Genomic DNA, 12,640 nt, shown 5'->3' on the forward strand with positions numbered 1-12,640 from the left:
GGAAACATATGTCTAGTACAGCATCGTGACTATAGTTAATAATACTGTAATGCAGATTTGAAACTTGTTAAGAGAGTAGCTCTTAAAAGTTCTCATAAGACTCAAATACAGAGAACAAACTGAGGGTTGATGGGGGGTGGGGGAGAGGGGAAAGTGCGTGATGGGCATTGAGGAGGGCACTTGCTGGGATGAGCACTGGGTGTTGTATGGAAGCCAATTTGACAATAAATTATATTAAAAATAAATTAATTTTAAAAAGTTCTCATAAGAAAAAAATTGTTTTGTACGGTGAAACATGTTAACTAGACATTGTGATCATTTTGCAATATATACAAATACATAATCATTATGTTGTACACCTTAAACTAATACAATGTTATATATCATTATACCTCAATTAAAAGAAATCTACACAGAAAAAAACAGAAAAATAGAAATCTACACAGAAACTTGTATACGAACGTTTATAAACATTGCAGGTCAGGGCATCTGGGTGGCTCAGTCAGTTAAGTATATGACTTTGGCTCAGGTCATGATCTCACAGCTTGGCTCATGAGTTCGAGCCTGTGTCGGGCTCTGTGCTGACAGCCCAGAGCCTGGAGCCTGCTTCGGGTTCTTTGTCTCCCTCTCTCTGCCCCTCCACTGCTCTCTCTTTCTCTCCCTCTCAAAAATAAGTAAACATTTAAAAAATTTAAAAACAAAATGTCATGGTCATCTCCTTTATAAACAACCCCTTACAGTCTACCAATTGATGAATGGATAAACAAGCTGCGTTATATACATAGAAAGGGTTATTCAGCCATAAAAAGGAATGAGATACTGAACTACTGATACATGCTACCTGTGAATGGACCCTGAAAACATGATGCTGAGTGAAAGAAGCCAGACACTAAAGGACACGTTACACGATTCCATTTATATGAAATATCCAAAATAGGTAAATCCATGCACACAGACTACAGAGGGGGAGGGGGAAATGGGGAGCAACTGCATTAAGAGGTACAGGGTTTTCTTTTGGACTGATGGAATTGGTGGGTGGTCGCACAACATTGCGAATGTACCAAATAACACTGAATTGTTCACTTTAAAATGGTTAATTTTACATGATGCGAATTCCACCTCAACTTTAAAAAAAAATGAAAGATATAAAATTCTTTTCAATATACAGAATTTGATCCTCTTTCCTTTTTTTTTTTATAACAGCACTATTTTGACACAATTCCTGTACTATACAATTCACCCATCTAAGGTGTACAGTTCAGTTGTCTTTAGTGTAGTCACAGAATTGCCCAACTATCAAAATTAATTTGCAGGTATGTATATATGTATGTATGTATGTATGTATGTATTTTAATTAATTGCCACACCCAACATGGGGTTCAAACCCCAACATCAAGAGTTACATGCTCTACCGACAACCAGGCAGATGCCCCGGACCACAATTTTAGAACACTTATCAACCACCCCCCAAAAAACCCAGTACCATCAGCAGTCACTCCCCCATTACCTCTTTCCCCAAGCTCTAGCCAACCACTATTCTACTTTCTGTCTCTACAGATTTGCCTATTCTGGACATTTCATAGAAGTGGAATCGTATATTGTGTGATCTTTTGTGACTAGCTCCTTTCGCTTAGCATTTTTTTCAGGGGATTTCCTTTATTTTAACAATAAAAGTTTGTACCAAGTATTAAAGTGTAAGGGGAAAAGTAAGAAAGATATTAAAGAACCATTTAGAAAATGGTTCTTATATACCTTATAATATACCTTATATTACTGAATATAAGGGCAGATCAAGTCCAAAACAGAAATCCAGTTAAGGTGAATCTTTATAAAATCTAAATCAATAGATCTGAAGTGAAACCATTATAAGATGCAGCAGAAAATAAGAAAATTAGGTTAGAATGAATACATCAGAGAATGTATTTTACAAAACAAATAGCTTGACAAAGAGAACATTTTCCCTAATAAAGGTGTAGGAAAATCGATTAGAAGGTTTAATTATAGAGAGAAACACAAAGAGCAAAGAATCATGGTCTTTGTGTATAAAAACTCCTCCAGTCAGTGCTTCTCAACATGTGGTCGCTGGATTACCTGCATCAAAATCACCTAAGAACTTGTTTAAAAAATCAGATTTCTGGCCTGTGCCCCAGAAAAATCAGTGAAGATGAGGCCCTGGGAACTATTTTTAAATAAGCACTCTAGAGGACTCTCATGAACACAAACGTTTGAGAACTAATATCTAATTAACACAAATTAATGCAAATGATTAAACGTGTATCAAAGTCAGGAGAAGAGTGACAAGAGCAAAATGCAGGAAAAAGAGGAAGGTGAAAAAAAAGAAAGAAAAAATACTTGACATTTTGGCACATCGTGCTCTGGGGAAAACAGAAAGTGATGTTTGGAAAACTCTTGCAGAATTGATGTTAGAAAAAAATTCTAAAGGTGTGAATTTGCAAACCATTCTACTAATACCAGCGTAGACCATTCGGGGTATGACACCGGAAAGCAGTTTTAAATGTAAGGTTATATGGTACGGAAAGCACATGACACACGCACAGAATGTTGACGATGTTAACTATTTTTATAACAAGTATGGCTATAGTTAATTACCTCCATCTTCTGACAAACTAGACAAAATCAAACTTTTTGCTGTGGTAGTCTTTACATGAACAACAGTATGAATTATCAACTATTATGTCAGACACTGAGTATAATAAGCTCAGGGTTAGGGCATTTATTTTCAGACCAAGTTAATCTCTATTTTTCGGGTCAGACTTATGTAAACAAGGACAGACAAAACTAGAGTTAAATTTCTTAACACTAAGAGCATTGCATGATAGCACTTAAACTTCCCTGAAAATCACTTAAGTATGTATATAAGATAGCCTTTATTATTCTAGCTGTAAGCACAGATTCCTGAAGGTGAAGTACTAAGTTCTCACTCATTATTTTACTTGAGAAAAATCCATTTTGGGTTAGCAGAGATAAAGACAAGAAGTTTACATTACATAACTCTCAAAGTATCTCGCGATCAGAACACAAAATTTGTCCGCTTTCACCATAAAAAACCTCTTTCTCCTATAAACTCAAACTGTTAAGTTCTGAAGTCTCTTCTAACTCACTTATTTAGATTGAGCCTTATAATGCATTTGGAAACCCAATTATATTCCATCTAACCCTCATGTGCAGGTGTTTCAACATTTCCAGACCTGATTCTCGTACATCTCATAAACGAAACAAACTATACTGGGGAAATGAAATAACTAATGCATGCAAATAAATTACATGGGAGGTTATGCTTCTTTCATAGGAGATTTTTATTTCTGATCAATATTTGACTTGATACACTAAGATCTAGAAGTATCTAAAAGTTCTCTGACGCTTTTTCTTTTCATAGCTTATGTTTCAAAAGGCAGACATCCTAGAATTAATCCTTAAAGCAAGCTAAGGTACAGATGTGTGGGCTTCTTCACCAAGGTTTCCTTCCAAGAAGCAGTCAACCAATATTCAGCAATAAACCCCAGCTCCCAACTCCCCAGATGTGGCCCCTTCACACACCTCCAGCCCAACCTGACCACATATACACATACACACTATAGGTCTCCAATCTCTCACACTGGCACAACGGCCTCTCAACATTCATCTGGTTGCTAGCCAAGGGCCATTCCTGCTTCTTCCACTGATCCTGCACAGACCTGACACTGCCTTCTTCTTCCATTTCTTCCACAGCAGTCACTACTCGAAGTAACAAAGAAAAAAGTCAATTTTCCCTAACCGCAGACAGCTTATTTAACTCTAAATACCTCCCTCCCACACCCCTCCAACCTTATTTATTCCCTTCCCTGCTTTTGTTATTCAGAAGGTGCAGGGTCAGGTAAAAATCTCACTCACCTCATGCTATAGGCACCAGCACCCAGTTCCTGGCCGATCCCGGACAGACTAGCATCAAAGTCCTGCACCAGCCCAGATTCAATCACTTCATCGGCCAGAGGCAGCTTCAGAGCCCAGGCCATGCTGGCTCCTCCCTTGCCCCAGGAGACACCGTTTCTTGTACAAAGGCAAGTAGTGTGATTCTACCCAATGGGGGCAAGACTGGAAAACTCCAAACCAAGATCTCCCACGCCGTCCCCACCGACCACCCCCAAGCCCGAACCGCACTTCCCGCACAACTAATCTGCCGTACCCTCAGCTCCTGGCTCCTGCCTCGACTTCCAAAATCCCTCCCACCCAGTTCTTTGGAGCCGTGCGAGGGCCCCTGTGCTTAGCTATTCCAGATTCCGCTGAGGCAGCCCTAGGCTCCCGCACTCCCACTGCTTGGGCTCTCCCCTCGAGCTCGTGGTGGTCACTTGCTGCCTCCCAAACAGACCAGCAGCAGCGACCCACTGCCTACCCGGCACTCCCACGGCGCTTTCGCACCTTTCTCCCCCGTCCCCTTCTGCTGGAAGCCCCCCTCCCTCCCGGAACCCGCTCTCCCTTTCCCCTCCAGGCCTCGCTTCCGGTCAGTCCCAAGATCACTTCCGGTCACCCCTTCTCAACCCCACGGCTCTTAGAACCCAATCCAGGTCTCCGCCGAGCCGACTCCCCGCCCTCTGCAGTCCCCCAGAGCCTCGGAACATGGAAGGGGAAAGTCCAGCACCGGCTGGAAACCTAGACTCGCCAGGGTCCTCCACCGCCCGCCGCCCCGGCGCCAACCAATCATGGCGCCCTCTTCCTTTGCGGGTCCGCCGAACATGACGTCACCCTGGAGGTCGCCAATGAGGAAGAGAGTTCGCGGGCTTCGGCAGTGATGATAGGCTAGCTGCGCGACGGCCCCTCCCCGCCCCCGGAGATGGGCTGGGCGGTCTGGGAGAGGACCCCGCGTGCGTCGGGTGTCTGCCGTTTAAATGGCTCTTTCTGAGGCTACCTGAGTCCTGCCTAGGGCGGTGTGTACCAAGTCGACACTCTAGGGCGTGGATGGAGCCTTCACTCTAGTCTTACCGAACTCACCCCGGCCCCTGGAGGACTCCGGACCGTTTCCCCAGAGCTCCCTGTAGGGGTTCCTTTGCTCCTGGAATGCTCGCTCTCCTTAAACTCACCTCTCCGAAGGTCAAGGCTCGGCTTCTACTCATCTTCCGCATTCCCCCTGATGCGTTAGAACAGGCATGAGATAGGTGAAAGTTGTCGTTTTCAAAAGGTCGTGGTCTGAAGATCACGATTTGGGTTGGCGTCTTCACTTGCTAGTTTGGTGACTTTTCGAATAATCACTTATCTCACCGAGATTTCGTTTCCTCATTTGAAAAGCAAGGATAACCATCCCTGCTCCCCCTTCGTCCTATTAGGATTAAATAGTAATGTCCATTGTTTATCAAGCATCAACTATATGCCAGGAACTTTATTACGTTGTTAGTAATCCTCAAGACAATCTTGCAATTAGAATTATAATTCTAAGGGTAAATATTTATGACCCTCATTTTACTAGTAAGGAAAGAAGGCTAATGGGGCTAAATTGCCCACAACTAAGTTACCGTGCCAACTTCAGAGCTGATTCCAAAGTCTGATGATATTTTTCACTATAAAACACCGCCTATATGTGAAAGTATTGGCTCATTGTTGTATTTCATTATTTAACTTTTTACAGTTCGTCCTGAATTGTATATATTTGCCTGTTTCGCTAGACTGCGATTTCCTAAATAATAGGAAAGAAATCTTTCTCAGGCTTGTGTTCTACATATCTCCTAGTATAGTTTCTGCATTCAATAGGACTTTTTAAAAATGCTTATTGAGGGGTGCCTAGATACCTCAGCCATGATCTCATGTTTGGTGAGTTTGAGCCCTGCATGTGGCTAGCACTGACAGTGCAGAGCCTGCTTGGGATTCCCTCTCTCTCCCTCTGCCCCTCCTGCTCTCTCACTCTCTCTCAAAATAAATAAACTTTAAAAATAAATAAGGGCACCTGGGTGGCTCAGTCAGTTAAGTGTCCAACTTTGACTCAGGTCATGATCTCGCGTTTCGTGGGTTCAGGCCCCTGGGTCGGGCTCTGTGCTGACGGCTCAGAGCCTGGAGCCTGCTTCAGATTCTGTGTCTCCCTCTCTCTCTCTGCCCCTCCCCTGCTCGCACTGCCTCTCTGTCTCTCTCAAAAATAAATAAACATTAAAAAAAAATTTTTTTTTAAACGTGCCTATGAGTAAAGCAACTGGAACTGGGCTCAGAAGCCAAAAGAGAGATGCCATAATCAAAATTCTTTGTAAACGAACATTAGATCCATGGTAGTATTTTTACATGCCTTTTAGGTGGAACCATGCCTCCTTGAATGACAACTCCATCTCAACATGCATCATCTGGGCAAGTAACTTTAAATCTCTGATGTAATAATGAGAGGCTCATATTTACTGAGCCTTTCCTAAGTGCCAACCCCTGACTAGGTGTTTTATGTACATAATCTCATTTAATTCTCACATCACTCCTGTAAGAAAGGTACCATTATTAGATGCATTTCATAGATCAAGAAACTGAGGCTCAGAAAAATTAATTGACTTGTCCAGGGTCACTCAGCTTGTGAGTGGTGAAGCCTGACTGATCTCACAGTCTGGACATGTAATCATCATGCCACTGTGTCGCTGTAGATGGTTTTAACCTAAAAAAACATCTGCTTCCTACCTAGCCTTCTTTTCAGAGATGCATTTTGAAGCCTGTGGAGGTGAGAACATAAATTTTCAAAAACTGGTCACGTGAAGATAGCTTGAATGAAGCATTTTTTAAAAGTTGATTTATTCATCTTAGAGAGAGAGGAGGAGGAGGAGGGACAGAGAGAGAATTGTAAGCGGGCTCTGCACTGCCAGCACGGAGCCTGACATGGGACTCAAACCCACAAACCATGAGATCATGACCTGAGTTGACATCAAGAGTCAGACGCTTAACCGACTAAGCCACCCAGGTGCCCTGAAGCATTTTTTTTTTAATCTGCAGAAAAATAGGGGCGCCTGGCTGGCTCAGTCAGTAGAGCATGTGACTCTTGATCTTGGGGTTGGGGGTTCATGCCCCACGTTGGGTGTGGATATTACTTAAAATCTTAGGGGCACGTGGGTGGCTCAGTCAGTTGAGTGGCCAACTCTTGATTTCTGCTCAGGTCATGATCTCACAATTCGTGAGTTTGAGCCCCATGTCTGGCTGTGTGCTGACCGCTTGGAGCCTGTTTGCGATTCTCTGTCTCCCTTTCTCTCTGCCCCTCTCCTGCTCATGCTCTGTCTCTCTCTTCCGAAAATAAATAAATACACATTTAAAAATGAAATCTTAAAAACATGCAGAAAAAGAGCACAAAGTGAATAACTTTAAAATAAAGCAAGGAATATTCATATTAGATGTTTGGAAGAGATCATTGCCATATCCAAGAATCTCGTAGAGCCCTGTCCTCTGGAAAATATTTAGAAAAAGACAGACATCTTCTTCTCAGAAATGCTTGAGCTCAAGTTTAAATTCTGAACCAAAATAAAGACTTCACAAAAGTCCTCCTTGCCACTTATTAATTCTAAATTTTTTTTTCAACGTTTTTTATTTATTTTTGGGACAGAGAGAGACAGAGCATGAACGGGGGAGGGGCAGAGAGAGAGGGAGACACAGAATCTGAAACAGGCTCCAGGCTCCGAGCCATCAACCCAGAGCCTGACGCAGGGCTCGAACCCACGGACCGCTAGATCATGACCTGGCTGAAGTCGGACGCTTAACTGACTGCGCCACCCAGGCGCCCCCACTTATTAATTCTAAAATAAACTGGGTAAGATGAAAAATAATTCCTAAGCTTCCCTCCCAATTGGAATGCAGATCAGCCTTGAGATTTATGTCTGTGAGCCCAGATCCCTCTGTGGGGAAAAGATTTTATTGACTGTTTACCCCTGGAATTCTGTGCCTGGGGGAAATGGACTTCTTCCTTCCTCTCCCTTTCCCAGTGCAACTCAGAGTGAAATTGGAGTGCCAGGGCTAGAAACAGGGATTCCAGGGATAGCCCCGGGAACTCTGCTTCCAAGAAAAGATCACCAGGCGTTCCCCTGGAAATCCAGCACCGCCTATCAATAAACCAAAGTTTGTATGCGTAAATTCATCCCACAACGCAAATCACGGCTCTTACTAGAGATAATAAGTATGACTAACTAGAATACCTGTGGCACAGAGTTCCAAATTCAGTATTCTGGACCATTTGGGTGGCGTTAAGGCTTATCTGCAAAGGGCTCATTTCTCTAGATTAGGTCCCGAAACAGACACTGTTTAGATGGAACTGAAGAGGTTCAGAATGAGCCTCCCCAAAATGTGCCGCTTTGGCATGTGGACTGCTTCGAGCTGAAGTCAGTCAAGGCCCAAAAGACTCAGGAGACGCTTTTACTTTACTTTTAACTGCCTAAAATACTTGAGATGGAGTGCCTAGTCCAGGAAGAGAACTATCATCAGAGATAACTACAGAGAATATGAGCTAAGTATGGTAGCTGTGGGAAGCTCAACAGGGCCTGTTTGTTCCGATTCCTTTTTGGCTCCGTTGTCTCTGCATCCCGTGGCAAACATTTACTTACCTACTACTTGCTCTTCCCATCTTCCTGTAAATTATCTTCCTCCCCTGTGAAGTCTCAGACCTCTACCCTCATCCCCATAGCTCAGGAGGCCATATAAGCCTCAGTTGCCTGACCACCTGGGGGTCTCATGTTCTTATGGGCCTTCTGTACGTATGCAATTAGATTTCCTTTTCTCCTCTTGGTGTGTTTTGTCGATTTAATTAAGTGACCCACCAAAAGAACCTAAAAGGGTAAAGGAAAAGTTCTTCCTCCTCTACAGAACACGGTAGAGCTTACCCTGGATGGTAAAAACATGTGGAAATCCTACAAAAATGATCAGGACAGAAAAGCAATTCCCAGGTCCCATCCTGTATAGCATAAGGTTAAGCACACAGGCTTTAGAAACAGCCTACCTGGGTTCAAGACTTGGTTCTGCAGCACACAAAGCAACCCTAAGTAGGTTCCTCATCTTCTCTGCACTTCAACTCCTTACCTATAAAATGGGTATAGGAATCAGCTTGGGTGGCTCAGTTGGTTAAGCATCCGACTTTGGCTCAGGTGAGTTCGAGCCCGGCATCAGGCTCTGCGCTGAGAGCTCGGAGTCTGGAGCCTGCTCTGGATTCGGTGTCTCCCTCTCTCTGCCCCTCCCCTGATTGTGCACGCTCTCTCTCTCTCTCTCTCTCTCTCAAAAATTAAATAAACATTTAAAAAATAAATAATATGGGCATAGTTACTGCTTTACAGAATTATGGTGAGAATTAACTGACAAAATGCATGTTAAGTACTTAGAAGAGTACCTAGCACATAGTGATCAGTATTATTATGACTGATAAAAAGGGGACCCTAGCACCTGTCCTGCCTACTTCTCAAGACAAAACAATTCTCTCAGAGGCTTGAGGGCTCAAGCTTCTGGATCAGCACCTGTCCATCCCCTAGTCTTCCCTTCTCATTCATTTACTGAAGTCAGAGTCTCTATTGCTGGGTTCCCCAGGCAATTATTGGGCATTTTCCTTTAGATAACAGGAAGAAACCATTATCCGGGCAGGCTTTGTTGAGGGACTGGCCACCTAGGTTTAACTCTTCACATCTTTCCACATCCCACCCCGACAAGCCCGTGAGCTCCAGTCTGGCTTCTTTGAAGGAGTGTAGTTGAGAGAAAAAGAAATCAAAAGCTTTCACAGCCATGCAGCTCCCAACAACTTCAGGTTGTGATCTGTATCCAGAAACCAGCGCAATCTTCTCCAGTCCATAAAAGACCAGTTCTCCCTTCACAGCAGTCCTTAGCATGGTGGACAGCTGCAATATGATGATTTATAAGAAATTTACATACACACACACACACACACACACACACACATATATATATATATATATAACCAAAATATATTTCTCATACATATTTGGTCTTCATCCATAGTTCCTGGCTCACAGGCCCCAAAACCCTTGGAATTTCCTGAGCAATAGGGCTATGGGAGCACAGCATCTTTTGCGATATTTGGTCTGTCTTCAGTTCCTGAAAATGCTTCAGAGCCATGAAGGTAAAATGAGTGTCTTGTTGTTCATAACAACCTCCTTTTCACCACAACTGGGTTTGTTAACAAAGGTGGCTTTGGGGGCGCCTGGGTGGCTCGGTCGGTTAAGTGTCTGACTTCCGCTCAGGTCATGATCTCGCAGTTTGTGAGTTCAAGCCCCGTGTCGGGCTCTGTGCTGACAGCTCAGAGCCTGAAACTCACTTCAGATTCTGTGGCTCCCTCTCTCTCTGTGCCTCCCCCGCTCACACTCTCTTTCTCTCTCAAAAATAAATAAACGTTAAAAAAAATAAAAAATAAAATGAAAAACAAAGTTGGCTTTGGGAAAGCACTTACGGATGGGGGCTGCTTCCCAGGGTAACTAACCATGAATAGTGGGTTGGAACTTTCAGTCCCACCTCCTGATTCAGGGAAAGGGAGAGGGGCTACAGTTTGAATCAATCACCAATGGCCAATGAGTTAATCAACCATGTCTATGTAATGAAGCCTCCATAAAAACCCCAAAGGAAGGAGTTCAGAGAGTTTCCAGGTTGGGGAACAGAACTGTTCCATGTGCCACCGTGCCAGGGTCCCAAGCTCCAAGAACACAAAAGCTCCTTTGTTCAGGACATCACCATGTGTATCTCTTCACAGGGCTGTTGATTTGTATCACTTATTCTAGCGAGTAAATGGGTTTCCCTGAGTTCTATGAGCCATTCAAGTAAATTCATTGAACTCAAAGAGAGGGTCATGGGAACGTCTAATTTACAGCCAGTTGGTCAGAAGTGTAGGTAACAACCTATACTCACAGTTGGCATCCTGAGCTGGAAGGGGGTTGTTGGAGCCTCCGATTTATAGCTGGTCTTTCAGAAGCACAGGTAACAGCCTGGGCTTGTGATGGTGGTTGAAGTGGAGGGTGGTCTTGTGGGATAGAGCCTTTTACCTGTGGAATCTGATGCTATCTTCAGGTGGATGAATTCTTGAGTTGAATTCTCGGATACCTTGTTGGTGTCCGAGATTGCTCGTTGGTGTGGGGAAGCCTCCACACACACATCAGAACAGGGTCCAGGAGGGGCGCCTGGGTGGCTCAGTCGGTTGAGCGACTGACTTCGGTTCAGGTCATGATCTCACGGTTTGTGAGTTCAAGCCCCGCTTCGGGCTCTGTGCTGACAGCTCGGAGCCTGGAGCCTGCTTCGGATTCTGTGTCTCCCTCTCTCTCTGCCCCTTCCCCACTAATGCTCTGTCTCTCTCTGTCTCAGAAATAAACGTAAAAAAAAAATTAAAAAAAAAAAAAAAAGAACTGGGCCCAGGGACCCAAAAGAACATCCCAGGAATAGAAACTCCAGTCCCTCCACAAACCCACCCCTCTTCCTTGTAGGCTGTCCTGGGCCAACTGTCCGGAACCACATTCGGCTGGTTTAAGCCAGAGATATCAGCTTCCATTAACTGTTCTGGTGGTAGCTGCCTTTCCCAGGTCAAGGCCAGTTGTTGGCCAGATTCCGTTCACTCCCCCATAGCACAGTCTAAACCCTGCATGGCTAAGCAGAATCCTCTGTACCTGCTTTCTCCCAGTTGCATGAAGTCAATGACTTAGCTCTTACTATTTCTTGAAGGAGAGGACAGGAAATACATTCAGTCATCTATCAGACATTTGTCAAGGACCTGTTGTGTGCTATCCTGACCTGGATACTGAGGAATCCCAGCCTAGTGTGGACAGCTAATATTAGGGTTATGACATCTATGCAGAAGTAAGTGTTGGCTTCTATTTGACTTTTCTGCCCCATCGTTTCAGAGTGCTGTAAAGCTTCTCTGGCCCCTGAGCCTTACATCAGAATATTGGACAACTATTGTCCCTTGGGTGGAGGTAGGGTGGTAGAACACAATCTAGAATGAAGCACACTGCCCGGCTCGGGGATGTTAATTGGGTGGAATCAAAGGTGATGCCTTGCTCTCACCTGTTTCGATTATGGAGCCCAGACCTTATCCATCCCAGGTAGGTGAAAGAGGAAGGAGGGAGGGCTGCAGGAGTGCATGGCATGAAGCCAACTCCTAGGAGGTAGACAAGTAAAGAGGGGGGCCCTTATTATAGCCGTGCTCTCCTTGCTCTAAGCTCAAGTGGCAGGCCCTAACATTTGTAGGCCTGAGCAACAACACAAATGAAGATCCACTTACCATGTAGCTAAATTTGTGTTAAGACAAGCTAATTGCGGATGATCTAGCCTCCTATCACGACAAGCATACCTTCATCATCACCTGGAAGGCCACGTTTGAATTTAGACTTCTAGCACTCCTTGAAGTGCTAGACTTCAAGTTCTGTGCTAGAATGTTCCCCAGTCTTGGTCCCCAGCCCACTACCTGCCTTCTCTCCCCGGGTGGCAGACGCACCTCACACTGCAAAGGGCTTTGTATATACTTATCAACACTCCAGCTTGCATATCCAAACTCCATCCCCCCAGCTCTCCAACAGAGAGCTGTCCCTTGGTCATCTCTTGGGGCTAGGAATGTGCACAGTCTATCGGGACTCAGAGAAGAGGGGAGGGAAAGTGGGCTTTGCAGGGAATTCTGGGGTCCTACTCGGAAAAAGGGCGCATCCCCTTGACCTGCATTCCGTGGGGA

At 44.4% G+C, this 12,640-nt stretch overlaps 1 protein-coding gene across 4 annotated transcripts in view; it reads right to left on the reverse strand.

The window, feature by feature from the left end:
- Window positions 1-4,720, reverse strand: part of TFCP2 (transcription factor CP2) — a 45,526-nt gene extending 40,806 nt beyond the window's left edge. For all 4 annotated transcript variants that reach the window (XM_078449864.2, XM_078449863.2, XM_078449862.2 and 1 more), the window contains exon 1: window positions 3,892-4,720. In XM_078449864.2, coding sequence (XP_078305990.1) covers window positions 3,892-4,013 — 122 coding nt within the window. In that variant the 5' untranslated portion in view covers window positions 4,014-4,720. The remainder of the gene's footprint in view (window positions 1-3,891) is intronic.
- Between the last annotated feature and the right edge of the window lie 7,920 nt (window positions 4,721-12,640).

Source organism: Panthera onca, chromosome B4 (genome assembly GCF_046562875.1).
Source record: "Panthera onca isolate mPanOnc1 chromosome B4, mPanOnc1 haplotype 2, whole genome shotgun sequence".
Taxonomy (NCBI): Eukaryota; Metazoa; Chordata; class Mammalia; order Carnivora; family Felidae; genus Panthera; species Panthera onca.